The sequence below is a fragment of the Andrena cerasifolii genome, chromosome 5 (genome assembly GCF_050908995.1).
Source record: "Andrena cerasifolii isolate SP2316 chromosome 5, iyAndCera1_principal, whole genome shotgun sequence".
Lineage (NCBI taxonomy): Eukaryota > Metazoa > Arthropoda > Insecta > Hymenoptera > Andrenidae > Andrena > Andrena cerasifolii.
In genome coordinates, this window is record NC_135122.1 from 13,679,595 (window position 1) to 13,701,236 (window position 21,642).

General features: G+C 44.4%; 2 protein-coding genes across 15 annotated transcripts in view; one reads left to right on the forward strand and one right to left on the reverse strand.

Moving 5' to 3' along the window:
* Positions 1-21,642, reverse strand: part of Kair1d (Kainate-type ionotropic glutamate receptor subunit 1D) — a 223,983-nt gene that overhangs the window by 187,047 nt on the left and 15,294 nt on the right. For 5 of the 13 annotated variants that reach the window (XM_076811597.1, XM_076811595.1, XM_076811596.1 and 2 more), the window contains exon 1: positions 15,019-15,324. The exons of 1 other annotated variant lie outside the window; for it this stretch is intronic. The gene's annotated coding sequence lies outside the window, so the exon portion shown is untranslated. Of the gene's footprint in view, positions 1-15,018; positions 15,338-21,642 lie in introns of those variants that run through there. 7 more of the 13 variants (XM_076811602.1, XM_076811601.1, XM_076811600.1 and 4 more) reach the window with 3 other exon arrangements.
* Positions 15,142-21,642, forward strand: part of LOC143368662 (glutamate receptor ionotropic, kainate 2) — an 89,436-nt gene continuing 82,935 nt past the window's right edge. The window contains exon 1 of one of the 2 annotated variants that reach the window (XM_076811608.1): positions 15,142-15,435. In XM_076811608.1, the coding sequence (XP_076667723.1) occupies positions 15,147-15,435 (289 nt within the window). In that variant the 5' untranslated portion in view covers positions 15,142-15,146. Of the gene's footprint in view, positions 15,436-16,004; positions 16,232-21,642 lie in introns of those variants that run through there. The other variant, XM_076811610.1, reaches the window with a different exon arrangement.

Genomic DNA, 21,642 nt, shown 5'->3' on the forward strand with positions numbered 1-21,642 from the left:
GTCCTTTCAAGCAATTCGAGTGAGTTCTTTTTGCGCTGCGTGAACCTCTTGCACCCGCCTTTGTTCTGGTTTATGTAGTTAGGAGAGCTGCCGCGGGTGCGCGCGTTCCTCGAGAAAACAGCGCGGCGGAGAATGTTTGGAGAAAAATTCGGGAACAGACGGTAAACTGATTCGGTCTAAACTGCGCGGACGACACTGGTTATCCGAGAAACGATCTGAATTCATTAACCTGGGATCAAATTCTATCCACGCGACAGTGGCATTTAGTAATCACAAGGTACCATCCAGTCACTTTCGAAATTAATGTCCTCAAAAACGAAGCTGCCTATAGATAAATATTATTCCACATTTCCCATTTATTTTTCTGCCAAAAATCGCACCTCTTTCAGTTTCGCCACGAACTACCCCGAATTCTGTACATTCGCAGGCAATTTTACGAATTGAATCAGCTTGAATACAGAATGACCGTGATGAGCGTGAAAACTGCGGGGTTTTATTTATAACCGCTTTTCAGCAGTTAATTCACGGACGTGCAACGTGCTTGTCCGTCTGCCCCACTATTTCCATTCAGCCCACCCCTCTGGCAGGTCCTCATTGAATCGAGCCAGCGCTTTATTTCGGCGGGATAGGCCGTTATGCGCGTTCACGCCGTCCGTGTCCAGCTGTGCGTACATACGCGCGCGCACATTACCGAGAAAAACGAGGGTTCCCCGCCCCCCCCTGGCTAATTTATGTCGTACTCTGCAATCGTTATCGTCCCGCAGGTACCCGCTGTCTCTTTGTCTTTCGCCGGCGCCACTGACACGGTCGGTTTAAGCTGGGAGCGTGTGTCAACAACGGAACGCCGAAGGAAAGTGTTCCTAAACGTTAATTACGGAAATTAATGATATTCCTGCAAAGCAACCGCGTCGTGCCCGGGCTGATATGGCAACAGATGAAATTCTACGACAAAGGGGGACCCAAAACGGCGGGGCTCGAACAACTGACCCGTGAAAGCAATTTAACGCAGGCGTTTACGAAAATTCGTTTCGTTGGGAAGGGGCGGCGGGGGGAGAGAGGGAGAGAAATTAATGTCGCGTTCTCGTGAAAGTTTTATATCCGAGAGTGTATCTTCGGGATGAATAATCGCCGGACCGCTTGAAACGAGAGACAAAAACGAGACGGAACAGACCGAACGCGAAAACATTTCAAATATTCCAGCAATTCCAACAGCGATCGCGGTCTGCATGTAAATTACGAGTTGGTCACATTGTTTATGTTAAACGCGCGCGCGAGTGGAACCGATGCAACGGTTAGGTAAATTGCTCTATCTCCGGGCGAAAAAAGAAACGAGAGCCGAACGGAAATATCGCGCTGGCCGTGGGACATTATGAACGAAAACGCACGCGATGGTATGAAAATTATCATCGCCGGGAAATTATGAATTCGCATTCTGCCGTTCGATTTATCATACGATTTGCAATTTTATCCTGATTTTCCAGCGCGCGAGAATTCGTTACAATATTTGTCGATGGTATTTATCGTTATTTGCCGGGGATAAGAGTCGTTTCTTCTATTTTCCGCGCGGTGGCGGATGTTTCAACATTTATTTGGTATATCGCGAAAACGGGGAGCGCTCGCTGGAATTCTGGGAAAAATAAATCTTTCGAAAGTTCGCCCGACAACGATTGCGCGTCCCCACATAAATTATCATCAGTGACCACACTCGTTCGCTGGAAACGTATGTGCGCCGAACGCTTGTGTGCACGGAAACGAGCCACGTCGGCTGTATATCCGCCGTATCTTGAAATAAAGCTACGAGTGGCGTCGATAAATGTATGGTCAGACAAAGCGAAGTAGAAGCGAGCGTAGTGAACCAGACTCGAATCAGTGCGCACAAAGTACTTTGGGAAATAAATTGCGTTTCTTTACGCTGGCACTTTTATATTTTCTACCTTCCCCTCTGCGCCATAAACAACCTCTGCATTTAGTAAATACAGCGGGGAATTACTGTGACGATCGAACGGAACTAAATATCACACTCCCCGGACTCGCATTAATACAGTTCCAATCGTTTAGAACGATTCCCACTGAATTCGACAAAGGAGCGTCGAAAGCTTTAGCTACCTTGCACATACACCTCCTCACTGATCTCAGAAACGGACTCGCGTCTGCAGTCACACATATATTGAGAAGACGTTTGACTAAAGCTCCGAGGAGCCACGGTATCGCGAAGTCGTTTTCTATACGCCCCGGATGGCAAAGAGGATCTCGGCAAAGACTGGATGCCGTAAATATTCGTCGCTTGTCGCAAATGATCTTGTAGACGAATTCCCGTGGTTCTAGGACGGTTGGTGGAAAATAGACAACGATTACGTATGAATATTACATGAGAGGGTGTGAGCACTGCTTCCTAAGTACACAGTCGTCGTTTTAATGGAAAACTGGGATAAAGTCTTTTAGTATTCGATGAAGATATTTCCTAATTACCGTTACGTTTGAGAAGTTCCTGGAGATAAAATGAGGGCGTTCTATAACCGATGCAATATTAATTTCATCGAATTCATGCTGTCCTAATGGCTTCTTACTAAGGACAAGGCAAATGGAAAAGAGAAACGAGACCTCTGAGAAGTTTAAAAACGGAAATGAAGTGGGACAACCTGCTCCTTCGATCAAAGCATAGATCCCTCAGTCGTAATCTAATTTCAGTCCGGTATCAGGGCAAAAGGAAATGTAAGAGTGGACGAATGAAAGCCAGCTGTATTATAAATCCTTTCATCTATTAGTAAGGTGATCTGATCTCCATGACTCGATGGCTAAGAATGTCCAGGTCAGGCGAGGATGGACTCAGAAGGAAATGAAAAATTATCGTATGGAAAGAAATGTTCGTCAAAGGATATCCCCTTGGCAGAGACGTCTTTCTAAAAGGTAACAATGCAACAAAGGGAGGCTACATCAATTATTTACCGAGTGACAGACCAAATGACCGCTAGTTATTTCCCAGTAGGGGATTCTTCACACCCTGCGCGCCCGTAAATATTAATCTTCCCCCGGGGGCTGTTTCTGTAGTCGATACGAGACGAATTAACGTGCGAGCCTTTCAGCATTGTAAGTTTCTCGAGGGGGGGAAATAGAAGATTACAAGCTTCGGCGTGCGGTGTAAATAAATGGGGATGCTCTATTTTAAACTATCATCATCAGCGTTTTCACTTTCTTGGACCCATAGAGACCTTTATTAGTATTCCAGTTATTTTAATAAACGTACTTTAATAAACTTCTGATAAGTCGAAGACTGCGTTTACTTCCTACTATAAATTCAACATCCCCGAACTTTCATTTCCGCATTTCGCGCGAGTAACTCCGGATTTTACGAGCACAGCCATCCGCAAGCTGCTTTCACTGTACAGGGTCATCCGTTTAAACTGCAACCTACGCGCGCGCGAACAGACGAAATGGCAACACCGCCTCACGGACGCATTCCACTACAACCATTCACCGGTCCGGCGTTCGGAGGGCTGCCAGCGACCGCTGGACAGCAGTGATGCCCGAACTTCGAAAATTTTAGGATGGTCTCTGTCAAATTAATAATCTGTGTCCTTACTTCGACCCCACCACGCTTTCTTTTTTATATTTTGCCTTGTTTTAATACTAAGACCCGACGTAGCATCATTCAATCATCAAACTCCATTGAAAATCTACGAAGAACTGCACTTAAGGGAAAGGTTTCAATAACGCAAGCAAGTTTCCAGGAAAGTAAATTGAGAAACCAGAAGAGCGGAGCCACGACGAGAAGAAAAAGAATTGCTCTTCAGATATTTCTTTCTGAAGTGTTGTCGTCAATTTGGCCCTTTATTAAAAAGTTTTCGAACGCCGGAGAGGAGCAGCCGGCTGGCAAATAGTGGGAAACTAACAGCTGCTTCATCATAGATGGAGTCCCCGCCATGTGTCACTTTCAATCTGGGAATTTTTACAATTTGACGAGCCAATAAATTTCACTTATTCGAAGTTCCGTCGATTCGTTTTTACTTTTACGACCAACAACGAAACAAAAGGATACACGGTTCTAGTAAAAGCTCGATCGGGTAAACCTTGGTCTTATGAATATTCAAGTCAATGCGACAGACGTTAAATTCGATTGAATTCGACTTTCCCTATTCATGCTATTCGGAACTTCACGACACTGTCCGAGTCGATAAGCGAGAACTGTTATCTGCAACATCTATTCGTTCATCCACTTCGGGACACTGAACCGTAAACGATAACTCGAACAGTGAGGAACGGCCGTCGTCGTTTCGACGACGAGATGTCCCGTCTCCTTTCCGGAGTCTCCGTGAAGAGGAACGGGGGAGGAATCTCCTGACGTGTAAGAAAGATCGGCCCTCGAACAGAATGATGGCGATACCATAGCTGGCTCTTTGCACCAGATACGCGAATCGTGGGTCCTTCTCGAGCCCCTCCGCTGAATAATTCACCGTCGGTTAATGAACATTCCGGGAAACGAGATGCCCCTCGTCTCGTTCTTTGTCCAGGTGAAGCCATTCTTTCGGTAAGTACCGTGAAAAGACTAGATTCGTTATCGCACCCTCGGCACCCCCCTCGCTTCATTCTATCATTTCTCCGTTTCTTCGTTTTCTAAGATGCTTTCATTGTTTACTCGGGTCTCGACGATCACTTTTAATCTCCAGCAACGATCCCAGTTCATCTCCGACAGTAATTTTATTCACCTTCGTTACTATAAACTGCTAATCTCCCAGCCTAAGCACATTCCACCCTCTTTTTGCACGAGGTATCCGCCTGCCTCTGTCGCTTTCTACCTTACTTTCAGATTAATCAAAGGCACGGAGGGAAAGTCTATTTAAATGCAAGCAACGTTTCAATACTGCGAATCGTTAATAACGCTAACGTCAAAAGATTCACATTCCCGCCCATTTCCCGGTCATTTTTCCCACTTACCCCGTAACGACCGCCTCGCTCGCGGGGCAAAGCTAAAAGCGGGCATAAAACACGAATTTCCCGCTCTTTGCCTCTTCCGTTCGCTTTTTACCTTTTCTCGAATAAAAAAATATATACACCCACGCGCGCAGAAGGGCCGAAATTATGGTCAACGGACATGACGCGCCTATTTATGATTCATATAAATCGCGTTCCGCGTAGCAGGCAGCGTAGGTATAGGTGGTTATACGCTGCCGGTCCATTATCTTGCATGTAACGCGAATACAGCTTCCGCGGTGCGTTATAACCGTCGCTGCCGCGAGGGTAAACCGTGCCGTGAATATTTATCTACGACTATTGCGAAATAAACTGCGCTCCTCGAAGCCCTATTCTCGCTGGATAAAAAATAACGCGGCGCGAGACACGTAACGCGCTCGAGCAGTATCGTAAATTCTGCTCACTCCGATGCCACCGCGTATGACATCGAACACCGACCCAGCGAATTTTGACGGCCATTACCGGGGTTGGGCCACGCACCGTTTTGCTTTCACAAATTCGTGTTTCACCGGGTATCATTCTTCTATTAATATACGTGTCTCTGTGTAATCAGCATCGGGAATACGGATCGGCAGTCGAACCGATCAAATTTCGCACAGCGAACACTTCCGTCAAACGATACCTACGGACACCGATACAGACCCTAACATATCAAGCTGTGTTAGGGTAACGTCGATACCCTGAATCTCGAAATTCATCGCCTGGAGCATTATGTTGAAACGTTAGGCTTCCCGTAACACGTCTGCACTAATGCGGCCGGTAGTCTAGTAGACTCCCTTTACATGGGAATGCAACAGCAGTTTGCAGCGTTTGACGCCCGCAAAATTATAACTCGGTCCTGGGCGTAGCTGCGAGTTTCCAGGATTATAACAGGAAACCCCTAATCGCCTAGAAAGCAAAACCCTGGGACGAGGTATGATCGCACAGCGAGGGAGGGGAGGGTCGGTATCTAATATCCAGGCTCATAAAGTTGTTTTTTTTTTTATAAAACAAGGAGAACCGAAAGTTACGGCCAGAGAGGGCGCAGACGGAGAAGGAGGAAAGCTTTTCCACCGGGGATGATATATGATCGTTGCGAGTTAAGCTTTCGACGGGTCGGGATCTTGCCTGTAACGCAAATAAACTATTTTCGGCTCCCCACGGTCCTAAAATAAATCGGCCAAGCGAGGAGGTAACATTCTATATTACACCCCCGCTTTCCGTTTCACCCCTGCATCCGCCGTTGATGTTATTCGTGATTGAGGGAATCTCCCTAAACCAGTAACAAGATCGAGGTTCGTCAGCGTTATGGTTGTTACGTACGAACTTGTTTATTCCAGTCGCATAAAAATTGGGGGGTCCACATGGGAATCGCGTGAAAAGCAGCTGATTCATGAATACGATGAAATCTACGGCATGTGTCGTGCAACGGTATATAAGAATTCTCGTAAATTGCAACTCGAATAATACTGCTTAAGCGAAACGGATTACGGCCAGGCCCTTCGACCCATCGAATGGGCCTGCGATGATAAATAGCTCGTGACTGGAGCTGAAGATAAATCACGCGCTGAAGACAATGTCGAGCGAGGCTTTAATCATTGACAAGTGCACGACAACTGCTGAACTGGATGCTGCCAAGTTCCTCCGGTAAACTTTCACGGTAAACACTCGACGGGGGAAACCTTAGGGGTATTGTTCCTACGGACCGCGCCAGGAATTTGCCGAACAACCGCCTAGGAACGTACGAATTTTGTGGTTGACAGATGGCTCATCGGCGAAGTCGCATTAATAGCGAAAGCATGCACGTGTACTTGAATAGATATTCAGTCGCTTTGTGCTGCCAGATAAACAGGGTCTCACCTCAGAAACAGCCAGACCCGGCCGAATTTCCGGCTAGCCGAGCAGATAGGTACCATTGTGCCCGTTACGAGAATCGATGACAAAGATCAATGTTATCGATGACAGTGATTTACGGACCACGAGCCTTGCACGCCCCCGAATAACTCCTGTCCATCTTTCACCGGACCAATTATTCCCAATTTTCGGCGGCGGCGTCGATTTGTCCAGCTGTATACCGAGGAGAACGTAGAAACTATTCGCGGCAAGTGACAGACGCTTTTTTTCTTTTCTCGTTTCGCCAAACAGAACGGAACGAAATGGGTCGTTCCGTTGAGAAAGCCGTTCTGCTCAATCAAACGATTCATCCAAGTGGCGCAGGGCTCTTGCCAAGAACGAATGTACCCGATATTGCGAGGACAAATAGAGCCGTGCACAGTTTCCGAAGGATATATATATGTACGTGGGTAGGAAGCCGTGGATGGCTAGCAAAATGATGATATACTTCCCAAAAAAGACCGCAACATATTTGTCGCCGACGACGCCGGCACAGGATACGAATATGACTTAATGTTAGCTGCCGCTGGAGCTCCTGTACGTTCGTACACGTCCAGAAACTACAATGGTCGCTAAAGAGAAATTTATACCGCTCGCTTCAAGATACCTATGCCCATAAATGGGACATTCTTTTGGGGCTAAGATCGCGGTAAAATATTACTGTGTAGTACGCGTGGTAACCTCCAAACAGATAAACTCAAACTGAGGTAATGAAGAATTTCGACAGACTTTACTTAGGAAGAAAGGATATTCCTTCTTACCACCTTTTCTACAAACTCGCTTTAACTTGCTCTGTAGTCCTCTTTTCCTTCCACGTTGCTGCGCTCACCAGACTCAACTCTCACGCTAAACCGCTCTCACCACAATCTGAATGACTTTAAGGGCCCTTACGTCTGCACATGTACAAACGCGCAGGCAACCCCTATTCAGTTACATGTTCCTTAAATCTTTGTTTCCTAAATATTCCCTTCGCACACCTGACCTTTTCATTGTTTGATAAAATGAGATATTGTTCGAGGAGCATGTACTTCGTTACATATTAAATTACCTTTACTTTGTATAAGAGTTCTGGAGAAACGTGATTTAGGTATGTATTCCGTGAACAGTGAAAGGCTTCATTATGAAATGAAAAGGCAGGAATAAACATGTAGGAAATCTGGACGATCCACCGAAAGATATTGCGAATCGTACTGCACTCGTTCTCACGTCTCTCCCATTTCTGCCCAGAAACACATGGCGCAAAGAGTACGCGGAAGTACACAGGCAGAGCGTGGCAATGATATTCCGGCAGAATTTTTCGAGATAGGTGGAACAACACGAGGCGGGAAAGAGTTGATTTAAGGAAGATGAAAGGGTAAGAAATGGAGGAGATGAGACGCCTCGACACGTCCGAGCCCCGTCTGGAATACGCTTCAGCTTCATAATTTCATCACGTCCGAGAGGTTTTGCGACATACTTTCGTTTCTAGTTGGTGAACTCAAGTTAAGAAGAAGTTAAGACTGTATTACTTATGGTATTCTACTACGTACTATAACTTTTTCCAACGCCACTATTAGATAGTTAACTCTGCTGAGATACAGCTGATATTATTGTTAATTTAAACATATATTGAACGCAAATTAGGAGAAACATCTTAATCAAACTATATCGCATCTGGCAGATGGCTATCGTAAAGCGTCGTTTCAGCAACTCTCCCAGCAAGTCTATCTAAATTCCGAAGCCAGAATTCCTAATAAGTACTTTGGCGGTATAACTACTTTTAATAAAGAGGTATTAAGACCATGGCTAAGCATTTCATGGGTTTCCACGTCGCTATGATCGATATGCAAATACCAAAGCCAAGCTGATCCCATCTGCGCATCCGTTGTTCATGATGGCCTACGTCCGAATAAAAACTTTCTGCCACGATGGATTAAGGTGGTTAATGGCTATTGATCGAGTCATCGATCAGGCAGCTATCAGCAGCAAAAGTTCGAGAACGCGTCTATCGTATGCAGAACGTATCTATGACCGATATGGGGACGCGTCAAAACCCAATAGTATTATTCTCACATCCATACGGTACACGAGATGATACTGTCAGACAGTCCCATTCGTTGTGCTCAACCGTGAGATTGACAGTGACAGATGACGGTTCACTAGGATTAGGTAATGCTGGCAGTTGTCGGCGAGAACAGGAGACAAGATGTTGTCGGAAAACACTGTATAGATAGAACTATCGCGTGCGAACATACAGCTTCTCTGCTCCACTTTGGAACACTAATTTATGTAACTGAAAGTTAGAAGTAAAGATTTTAGCTGGAGTAAATAGAATCAGAAAAAGACTAATCATTGTGGACAATAATCTACAAAATAAGGATTATAGAAATGGAGTACTAGGAACAAGAACAAATTGCAACCTCGTATTAACAGCCCGAAAATGTTACTTCTTTTGATATACTCATTTCAGTGACGCAATTCTATTTTATTTAATTACCCACTGTCACGAGTATGATTATCTCGACTGTCCAGAAACAAAAACTACGATAACATGGTTGAAAACGTGAGAATGAAATGAATTCATGTGAAAGTCATTAACACAGACATATTATTCGTAACGTTGCATGTACGCAGCAATTTAAATTGGTGTACCTATACGTAAACAAAATCACGTGAATGTTTTATTCGAACGCGTTTTAGACATTTCATATAATTGTATAGAAGCGAAATACAATTGATATTAATTGTTGGCAAGGGCGCTTCATATTTCCTTCTAATTAAAAGTGTGCGTCAAACGAATGATTTTCAAATATATCCCGGAATATTTCCGACACGGTCATTACCATTTTAAACAGTTTGTTCCTTTTAAATTTAATAAAATACGCGAATAACTGTGGTAGAGGAACGTCAAAACGAGCGTTTTTTAACGTCGTATATTAAAATAGGAATAAAACATCAATTCGATTAAAAAAAAAATTATATTGAGACTACTGTCAATCAAAATATTGATGAAAAAATCTAAATGACCCCATAAAAAAAATGCGTCGTTATACTCCGTCAGCATATTATAGATACTGTAGTCTTCAAAGGAAATTTAGGTTTTACTTATCACATTGATATCAGTTTTGAAAACCGTTTGACCCCAAATTGAAGTATTTTCATTATTCATCATCTTTCTAACTCTGTTTCGGCTTACCAACATCGTTAGGCGGTTATTCTACAATTTGACGTCACAAATAACGAATATACTCCAGCATATTTAGTACCACCAGAATGCATGGCACGCTACATATCACGGCTCTTCCACGACTACAAGTGCAGATACCCATAGAAATAACGTAATTCGATGTACAGTATTCAGTTTGTCTAATAGGTAGGGTCCAGCCGCGAGTTCGACAATGGGTCACCCTGTGCGTATGGGCACAGTTGCGTATCGAACTTCTATTGTTCACCTGTTCCCAATCAAATTATATGCGCGCCCATCGCGGCGAACCGAGTGCATAACATACCTAGAGTCATTCGGCCCGGGTCAATCGAATTCGCCGTAACAAAGCAGAAATTTTGCAACGGAGAACAGTGCCACATGTTTCTGGTAAAATCAATTCGGTCGCAGCAAACATGATTCAAGGTCTCCTCTATCTATATAAGCTTACAAATCGATGTCCATTGTTTCCTAATCCACGAAAGAATGCACCGTGATTTTTCATCTGATAAAAATAAAAAATGTAGGGAAACGGCACCTTTCTCTTTCATAAATTCAAAATTGTTCCCGAGCAAATGTTTCCACCGTGTAACGACCCGATGGACTGTGCTTTAGAATAAAAATCATTCCCTATAAAACGAGGGCCAACAAGTGTGACAATTTTTCCACCAAGATCGTGAAACTTTTCTCGCGAGGAATCTTACTAAGTGGTTGGAAACGGGCACTACATCAAGGAAAGATAAGCCGCTTAATTTCGAACAAGATTAGCCGGGACGTTCAATCTCCTATATCGCCGTCTCTTTGGCACGTAACGGCGCCAGTATTCCTGGGCCGGGGTTAATCTCCGGGATTAATCCGGAAACGAACTTTCGTACTATGTACCATTTTTCCGCGGCCTTTCATATTTCTGGTTTATGTCTACGATTACACGGACCCTCCCCTCCATACACGAAATTCTTGCTGTGCTGTTCCTTTTCGTTGATAGAAGAGGGAAAGAGGCACGCGCATGCGAAGGCAATGCATGCGAAGGCATTCCAAGAACGGAATATTAAAAGAACGGAATGTAAATTAAATTTTTACGCCACGATGAAACCTCGTTAGTCTCGCGTACAAGGCTAAGGCGAAAGCTTACGCTCGGGCGCGGAGCAACGTTGACGCGCCAGAAAGCTGTAACAAAGGAATCCGGGACCACCGAAATTTCCGTATATAATAACGGTTTATGCGCCGCAATTTGATCCTTTGCACTTGAACAATTTCCCTGGACTGTTCCTGTGCTCCTTCGATAAGCCGATATCTGCATGGTTTGCCGAGTCCATAAATTAACCGCGGAGTTCGATTCGTAGTCTTTGGTAATCCCCTCATTGCCATACAAGAGACTCGGTCATTATAACTTTGCAGAGCAATTGCGCGTCGCATCGAGCGCAAGCAATGTACAATGGTGGCAGAGGTGTATGATTTTTTTTATGATGAATTGTACTTTAGGCTTTCGCTAAACGTTCCCCGCTCCATTCAGCGAAGTGCACTTACTCGCGCAAGTAACCGAAGTAGCTTAAGGGAATTTGTTGGATCATGAAATTTTTCGGTGGAAATCACGTTTAATGCGATCGAGAAAGTTTGCCACGGAATAACAATGTATTCTTCGAGAAAAAGGACCAAGCTTTTTCCATTGGGATAAGTACCCTCTAACTCTTTTTCAGGGCAAAGAAGTTACAGAATGACAAATGCTTTCTCGAGCGCAGTCGAGCCGTCAATTTAACCCCGTTCTTTTGTCAGCAAGGGTGAATTCGTTCAACTTCTGTCCAACCACCGAAAGCGGAGAACAAGTTGACGAGTGCTGTGATTCTGCACGTTTTTCCTTTTCGAAAAGCAATTGAGCCGGTCTCTGTGGTTCTTTCGCCACCCATTTAGAACCTAATAAACTTTTTACATTTCATCCAACTTTCGACTGTAACCGATCGAAAAATGCGGCGTAAATCTTTCAAGACCGCTATAAATTCTGAAATGGGATGATCACCAAAATTCACGATTCAGGAAACTAGTTTCAGTCGGATCTGATTAACTTGCACGAATAAACTGGCGAGAGTTTAGAGTACCATCGAGGCAGATATTTCCGTAAATTTAAAATTTGCAAACGGCTGGAGAAACGCAGCAACGTTTGCCGAGCTTTTGGAACATCTTGCGCTCAATTATAGGGCGACGTCAAACCGAGAGATTCAATTTGAATTCTTCAGCGAGCATATTTTCAACTCATCTATTTTATAAACAGAACATACGTAGATTTATTTTCATCCAATTACTCGGCTGCCGGCCGCCTATTTCGTGCGTCGAAATCTATTTAAAAGCGTACATTTTCTGAGACACATATTTTCAAACAAGTATTTTTCTACGAGTACCATTCACGTTGAATAATGAGAGTTGCGACCGTTTATATTTTGTTCGCGAGTGCGGCAAATGCTAAATATTAACGACGCCGCCTGAGAGACTACCGCGCATTTCCCTTGCGAGATTTTCAACGGACGTTCCCCGCCAGGTTTTTAACCCTCCGTTTTCATTGAAATACGCAATTCAAAAGGGCATAACAAACGAGCCTTTTTACAGTGTTCACCCGTTGCATGTTATTTAACAACCCGCGGTTATACTTCCCCTTTTAGAATTCATGGGGAGCCACGGTCGACGTCACATATTCGTGCGCGCATATTCTGCTTCGAAACGACAGTCTCTACGTAAACGTAACTGTAATGCATCGTCACGGGCATAGGAAAATTACATTTCCCCTCGGAAAACAATCAGGGAACGCTGTTCTCGTTGGCAAACGTAGGTTCGACGGGGAGAGGGAAAGAATATAAAACCTTGAACCCGCAGGATGAAGGGCTGGAAGCTGTTTCGATAAATTCATAAGTATACCCTCACCGTAACGTAATTTCTGGAAACTGTCGGTAGTATTCCCGAGGATATTCTTATTCTTTTTAGAGGAATTGCACAGCAGACGTAAAAACGTCGCCGACGGGTTATGGCTTAATAGGAGGGCGGCTTTGTACTTGTCGCGAGGGGAGAGAGAAAAGGAAAAACGATGCTGCTCAGCTTGGGGTGAAAACGGTGACGAAAATGAATCGTTGGGGTCGATAACTTATTATCGTGCCACGAGAAGGTACCATTCCTCGCGGAAAATTTTTTGCTTGGATGAATTGATGACCTTTACTGATAATTACGAATAACCATATCTGCAAAGATGTATGAGACTATTATACACACTGTAAGGGAGAGTAGGGGAATTGCGAATGCGGGGTAAACCCGAACACCGCGATTTCGCTGGTTTCGCTTGTCTCGTCCTCTCGCGATATTGTTACATGATGTAATTAGCTATGTTTAGTACTAAGGGAATTGTCAATTTTACGCTCGAGTATTTTGAGTCTGTAGTGCATTAAAACTATACTATCCAACAAAGTATAATTTTTTCGTAGTTCGGTTGCTTAATTCTAAATAAAATCACCGAACCACTTTGTATACCTCTATATATATATATTCGTATTTGTTTTATTTGAAATTTCTTAACTTCTGTCCATTTGGGGTAATTTCGAATAGCGTGTTTGAGGCTATTACAGACGATGGCATCTACCCTCTTCTCTTAACATTTCGAACTTTTTTATGTGTCCAGTACCCCGGAATTATATTAGAAAGAGTATACGTACATATTCGTTGAAAGATCTTGAGATACACGTGAAAGAGGTTAAATATAAAATTCTTTCGCCCCACGAGCAACCAAAATTCGATCAAACAAGAAGAAAGACTGTCTCAGACCAACAGCGTGGAAGAGAACCAGTGTTTAGTAAGGATCAAGAGGTCTTTAAGCAACCATTCGCATTTACCCCGCTAGCTACGGGTAATTGCGGACGTAGAGATTTATTTTTTAAAAATCATCTCTTTATTAAAGTATCTATAATTCTTTGTGTTGGCTTTGTAGATAATTAACCAAAGTTTATTTATGTAATAAGTAAATCTGACTAGAATCAATACTTTTGTTTCAATTTAACTTGTCCCTCAAGTGTTTGTAATCCCCCTGTTCTCTCCTACTGCTGCCTAAGAATATCTGAAAGAGATATTCCTTCGTCAAGAAAGCATGCAATCTAGACACATTTACCAACCACTTATGCAACCGTTTATGTTCGCTAGAGGGAAAGGCAATCGATGATAGCAAGACTCGTCGCCAATCAACTCTCGCTGGACAAGAGTCCGGGTTACTGGGGCATGGCGTAACAGTACGACAAGAGAGAAGCCAAAAAACTTGCGTTTCCTATCACGAAGCATGCAAACGGTTGCAAAACGACTTTCCCTGGTCGATCCGAGGAGCTTCCTCAGCGTGCATCCTCGATACGCTTACGAAACGGAGTCGCTACGAGGCCAGTTAAAATAATTATGCTTCCGTTTCGCCAACGAAACGTTTCTTTAACTCATTTCCATTGTCAACGTTCAAACTTACGGCGCCATTTGTTGATAGTTAAAGAACCGGCTAGGAGTTCCCTGTTATACAGTCATCGTTCAATGAAATGCGATGTTTTAATGATAAATTATATACAAGAGGTGTTTCATTAATAACATTTAAAAGATAAAGAATAGTATGCCCAATGACGGTACCTCTTCTTCAAAAACATGTTTTTCTGTTTAGAATGGAAGAATCCTTTAAATATTAAAAGAATCTCCTTTATAATACACACGGTAACATTAATCGCACTTCCAGCTTTACAATAAACGTCGAATGAGGAATGTGAAAATAATTCTTCATCAACGAGAAATTATAATTTTCCAAAAAAAAAAAGCAGAAAATACCGACCAACTTTACTCATTTCCCTTCAACGCCGCTTGCTCGCAGGGGAAACCCTGGGGCAACAGTAACGCGAGCACCCTGTATACGCGGCACTTGACGGGCGCTAATGGGTTAACGACCCTCGTAAACCAGAAGCATACAGGCGGCCCCGCGTTAAACAAAGCAACAATCTTACCGCTTGTCGCCGGGAAATTCGTGGGGAGAGCTCGCACGGCCACGTCTCCGCGTCTCCTCTCCAGCTCCGTTTCGTCCACCGACAGGAACACGCGGGCGCGAAATGGCGGCACCGGGCTTGACGCGAGAATGATAATGCCTCCAGCAGGGAACGCGAAACCAGTCGCGGGCATTACGCGCGGCGGTTCAGACGGTGGGATTCCCGCAGCACGGTTCGCGGCACACGGCGGCATATTGACCGTGGTAAGGCGAGATGAGCGATCACGGAAGGCGAAAGTGAATCCCGAACGACCTGGTTCCAAGCGGCAGGCACCCCTCTGTTTTCACGACCACGCTGTTGCTATTATCCCTCGGTGCGAACCGACACCGGCTGCTACACCCGCCCGCTCGCTCGCTCGCTCTTCAATCACACACCGAGGTAGACCCCCGAGCCGTCAACTCGCGAGCCGCAAACCAGAGCTTTCAACTGATAACCCATCGAGACTCTCGAATGCGTAACGACAACCCGCGAAACGTGGCGGATCGCCGCGCGACTGCACTCGTTCCCTTTGAAATTCGCACTGCCGGCTCGTGAGCGCCGCCTGGCGGGGATTCACGCCGGTGACTCCGGTGAGGGCTTTGCGATTCTCGAACGCAATCGATATCACTGTCGCGGTGGCGGAGCGCGACGGGGCGGCGCGCCGCTGCGTATCGCCTTAGGTTTGCACCGCGGGTTAATCCTTGCCTCGGGCGAGTTCAGTTCGAAACGTGGAAGTAATAACTTCTTCACGGTGGGATGTCCGCAGGGTGACGGTCGCGCTACGAGCACGTGAAAAACTGTGATCCTCGTAAATTGTCGCTCGACCGCACTCGCCCCCCCTTTGAAATTCGCACTGGCGGCTCGTGCGCGCCGCGTGGCGAGGATTGACGGCAGCGAATGCTTTCGACTCTCCAAGGCTATCGATAGCTTTGCCGCGGTCACGGGACGCTGGTGGAATTCGTTTCGGGGTATTTTAGATAGTTAATCGTAGCCTCGACCGAGTTTTTTGTTCGGAACGTGACGGGTTTAACGAGAGTGTCGCGCGAGGCAGTGCTCGCAGATTCGTTGCGTGATTCGATTCGTTCCTGGCTTTGGACATTGAATGTTTGTTTGCGGTGATCGCCAAGATCGAGGGTGAGTATTGGAGAATGGAAGGATGTCGTTTGCCTGCCTGCTTCGTCCGTCTTCTGTTGAGGTAACTCTATCTATTATGTAATAAATATTTATGGTAATTTTATGGAACTCCCTTTTATGAACGCGATAACACGCTTTAAGACACTCTTAGCCCCTCGCTGCGTGGTATATTATACATGGTGCATAGCGGTTCTCCTTACTTCATTTTTAAATTCTCGTTATATCTAGACTGTAATGGACAAGTTTTATAAAATGTCCGAAGTGTAGTGTTGTGGTTATGAGTATTTTTCTTGCAATTCCTGTGACAAATTAATGGAAAAGCGACAAAGAAACGAATACACTTGGAGACACGAAAGTTAAACACAGAAGTTTATTAATTGCAATGAATGAAATTAGAAATATGCGTAAGATTAATTCAAATATAACGAAAATAGGGTTTCTATATTCAAATCTTATGCAAATTGGTAGAATAATCTAATCTTAACATAAAAAAACTAGGGGACTATGTAATGTCACATCAACAATCTACATTGCTTCTGAAAATTCAACAGAATTTCATAAGAAAATTGTCACAGGAGGGCAAATATTTAGATTGGTAATTTCTGTAAATGAAACTCCCCGTCGAACTTTAGATGTATTTTATGATTACCTTGAAACTTGTGCTCCGAGGGAAGTTTATATCGCGAGAAAGAAAAAGAAAGATGAAAAGAAGTTTGTATCCCTTGCGAAACATTTTAATTTACATAATTGACGAGGCATTGAGTATAAAAAATCCATTGAACCCTTCAGCGCACGCATACATATGCATAAGTGTACCTGGGTTTGAGCATATCAGAACACGTCTGCTGTCATAGATATACAAACAGGTATATACATAACCATAGCATAGCATAGCCATGCGGGGCGTTTACACAGCGTATTCATGTCAGTGGTAACGCTATTAGAGATGCCAGAATTATTAAAACGATGTTGCACCAAAGCAAACACGGCTGATATAAAGGAGACTACAAACTAAAGTAAATGATTGCACTGTCATCTCTCGTTTATTCAATGATCTTCGTACGATCCGTCTATCGAGCCTTATCCCCTGACACGTCTATAGAATCGTAATACAGAAATTTGTGGTCCCTGGAGGATTCGATGTCTCTATCCGCGCTGTGTAATATATGCATATTTCTCCCCAAACGTGCACACAACTTATGTGCATATTGGAGAGGGTGAAACGGTGCGAATGCTAGGGAAACAGGAACTGTATACGCGTGTATGCAATGCCGTAATACATCCAATCAATATCCGCGTGGGTGGTGTTCCTTGACAATTAAGAAGTACATACAAAATAATAGAGTAGTTAACATTTAGTGAATGGTATAAGAATGAAAGAAATAAAATTGCTATGTTGCTTTACTTCAAGCTACTGTAAAATTTCCACGTGGGTCGAGTTTTCAGTCATCTGCAGCTGCAGGTAGTTTTTTCAATGTCCAACTTGTGTGTTATTCCGTAAACAAAACATCAGAGAAAACGCGCCACAACAGAGCATAGCGTTTCACAGAATCTGACTACACCATTCATGAATTGTTTCTTCGAAGTTTCCACGAAAAAGTACATTTTATTCTCACTTAGCTTTACTCTGATCTATCGCGGTGTACATTGTACATGGGCATAGGGAAAAGATTGTAAATTTGTGACCTACTTTTCTGAAGCCGAACAGCTTTGGCGGTGTTCAGAAATTTTAAATTTGTCTTTATGAATCGCGAGGGTGGAGGATCTTTCTCAAAGAGCTTCGTTATAGCAAAGAGCCTTTCTTAATTCCCCAGGAAAGTCATTGGCATTCCGCCGCTAGTATCCTGTGTTTTCCCCCACAAAGACATCGCAATTTCTTATTGTTACATCGTTCCTTCAAAGAACAAGAGATTTCTCAGATGAAACAATTTCTCTTTCCCGCTGCGATTTAAATATCGCATGCTCTTGTACTGAGAGTGCACACGGAACACGGGGGGGAACGCAAAGAGAAACATAAACGATTCTGAAACAACAAGCACCAATAGAACGTGCACGAAACAAGTAATAATGCAAGAGCAATATAAGGGAACTTTCCTGCAGTCATCGGAGTAACGCCGATGGTCGTGCAGGTTCGAAGGGTGTACAGTTTAAAGGAAACAATCAAAGGGCGCGTATAATAGACACTTCCCGCCGCCTCGTTGAAACCATCCTGAAACAGCTTAAACACAGCTAGTGCATCAATGTCAGGGAGAGTCGGACGAGGGCATAGGACGACGACGTACATGCACCACGCGATGCACTTTGCTGTGTGTCAAGCCCTCCTTCCTGATCGACAACAACGACGATAGCTGGCGCAGAGCTATCCAGCTACTTGGGAGCTAGTCGATGAAACGTACACAAGGATGCGCTTCCGGATACATATGCGGATACACACAGGGTAAACCGAGCGAATACACTGCACAGGTGGCGAACAGTAAGTGCACGCGCTACGTTGCACGCCTATAAACATGGGAGCCCGATCTGCCGATCCGTTTCGGTTACGTGGGGAACACCGGCGGGATTCTGTGTGCGCGGCGTCGATGCGAATCCTCGTGGGAACGCTTAAATGCGCTTAACGATTGCCCGTGACTCTCTTCTCCGAGATCACCGGGAATCGCACCTCGACAGTCGGAAAATCGAGGTCCTGTCGACTCTTCCGGCCCCGACTATCGCCGACCTGACTTATAAATACCCGATGTCCCTACCAGGGCGAACCTAAGCAACTCAGGACCTTGCGGCAAGAGGGGTGGAGCTCCATCTTTACCAACTTCGAGTAAATTAGAAAAAACTGTTTAGACAATTATTGCTTAGACTTATCTGTAAAAAAGAACACTAATTGAAAAATATATTGTTTCACACAATAAGTAGTAGTTATTTTATTTCTATTTTTGGCGAAAATATATTCTATCATAAAAATACTAATATTAATATTTCTATTTTTGTTTATTTGTAGTAAATTGCTCACTTGTTATCAGAGTTGCATCAAAGGTGCACTAAACGACGTAGATATTTTGTTACTTGTGAATACCGAGGAGTAAGGATACTAGAAATGGGGTCCTTGATACTTTCGTAACACGCCTTTGTGCAGTTCATTTGGTTCGGAGATAGGCAAAACATAATTTGAAATAAAAATTTTGTACACAAATTTTTATTTTAAATTTTTATTTTTATCTCGGACTTGGTTCGAGGCTTTCGCGCGTGAACTGTATATTTCTGGGGGTTACTCTGAATGTTGTTGGTATTGATAATAGATCCACGTGGAATCTCTCGATGAAACACCCCCGAGTCGTGAAATGAACGTGAGACACGTCAGAGATTCAGTGTCCATTTTAGAGCAGGGTGTCGATGAATATTTAAAGCAACAGCGGTTAATCTGTGTCCTCTGTCATCGCCGGAAACTGCAAGCCCGAGCTGCAGATACAGATAAGTGCAGGAGAACGATGAACACCTCCGCGGAAATCCTCTTTCTATGCCTAGCACGTTCGTTCACTTGTTTGCAGCTTTACCGCTCTCTCGGAACGAGCAGCCGATGCGATACGGTTTCGAGTTTTCCTGACTTTCCATTCGAACACAGAGCCAAGGGACCGGGGAGGTCGAGCTGGGTGGAGGAAGGATTTGAATAAATTATTTGCCGACGTAAATCTAAGTCCTTGGTGACCTCTTTCCGAGCGCTTCCCGATACTGAACTCGGGAGCAGTGGCCCACTCGATAGGTGGGAAACCGTTCAGCGACTTTTATCAGCATCCCATTTTTGATTGTGAACGATGCGTTTCACACGGCAGATTTATCATTCCCGATTCCGGAGAACATCAAATCGACGTCGCAAAAACGACGCACAAGCGTAAACCGTGATGCATGGCGGTTGAAATAGACGTAAATGCAATGTGGATACTCCCGACAAATAGGAGGCTTTCGCGGCAATTTAACAATAATAAAATACACACCGCACCTCCCTAAGTTTACGTAAAGATCAATGGATCGAAGTGTCGCGCAGTGAATGAATTTTATTAAACAGTGTACAGTATCCTCGGTTAAATATTACACACGAATAGAGAACGGTTGTTGAAGTTCCGAAGCGGAAACAAGAAAATCTTGAAGATCAACTTGCCGAAAAATAAACGTTCCTCCTAAAGTAAATCGCAGCGGGACTTGGCCGGGGCAATCGAAATACGTATAGATAGTGGCTCGAGAGCTCGTCGATTCATCGATTCCTCGGTGGCCGGAGAGCACCTGCAGCTTCCTCCGTCAGAGCATACAGGAAAGCTTCCAACATAGAGACGAAGATCGGGTGGAGCGAGTTCCTTCCTCGAATCGTCCCGTTCTTAACCCACCCCCAAGCCCTTCTATCCGACCACTTTCATCGCTATAAACAACGTAACCTCTGACCTCGCCCCGGGGAGGATCCTTGCCAGCGGTGTACGATTAATCGTCCAGGCAGCGATGTACCCTAGGAAGGCCGGTGTAATCCACCCGGCGAAATGTCTAAGCGTGTTAAATTTAATTTTGTGCCCTCGAGGCGGAGAGGATTAAACGATACACGGCGGAGTGGAGGGCACGGAGGGTGAATGGGTGAAGGGCCAAACGAAAGACGAGACGTGATTTCGGCTCGATTGGTCAAATGATGGTGGTGGTGCGCGATGCTGCTGGCAGACCAATTTCATAGCGACGCTAGCCGTGAATCACTGCCCGTTGGGGACACTTAAACGGCTATACCGAGGTGCATAGAGGTATGTAGGTCGCGTTCAGGCGCGGACCACAGCATGCACACCGTCTAGCCGACTGTATACATATACACCACGTGCCCAGGCATTCCGCTGAATAATTGCTCAATTCAATACGTAATCACGCTACTTCCTGCTCGGCACCCTCCGTCCATACCTGTCTTCCCTTTCACGATCGCCTGCTCGCCTCCCAATAGGGACATAATCCTATTTAAGCCGGTCATAAGCATATCCTACCGTGAGGTTGAGTACATTATGCTCATAGTCCTCCGCCTTCGAAGACTGCGTCCCACCCTTAAGCTACCGAAGCCCACCTTCCGGAATTTCCGACTAATGAGTGTTTCATTAATCAAGCTGCCTAATATCGGTGTACACATTCTCATGAATTAATATTCGATGCGAATATTATATAACCTCAGGTGCCTCTTGGGTGGTAATTAATTTGCACATACCATATTATGTTTCGTTATCTGATATCTCTCGTCATTCATTAATTAACCTTGATAATCTGAAGTTGTTATTGAATTATTTTTCGATGCAGACCACATCTACACTGTCGTCGAACATTGACCGCAGTATTCGAGTAAATTAGAAAAAACTGTTTATAAAATTATTGCTTCGACTGAACATTAAAAAGATATGTATTCACGCAATAAATAGTACCTAACGTACATAGTTATTGAGTTGAAAAGTTTTTATTTCTACGTTTGGC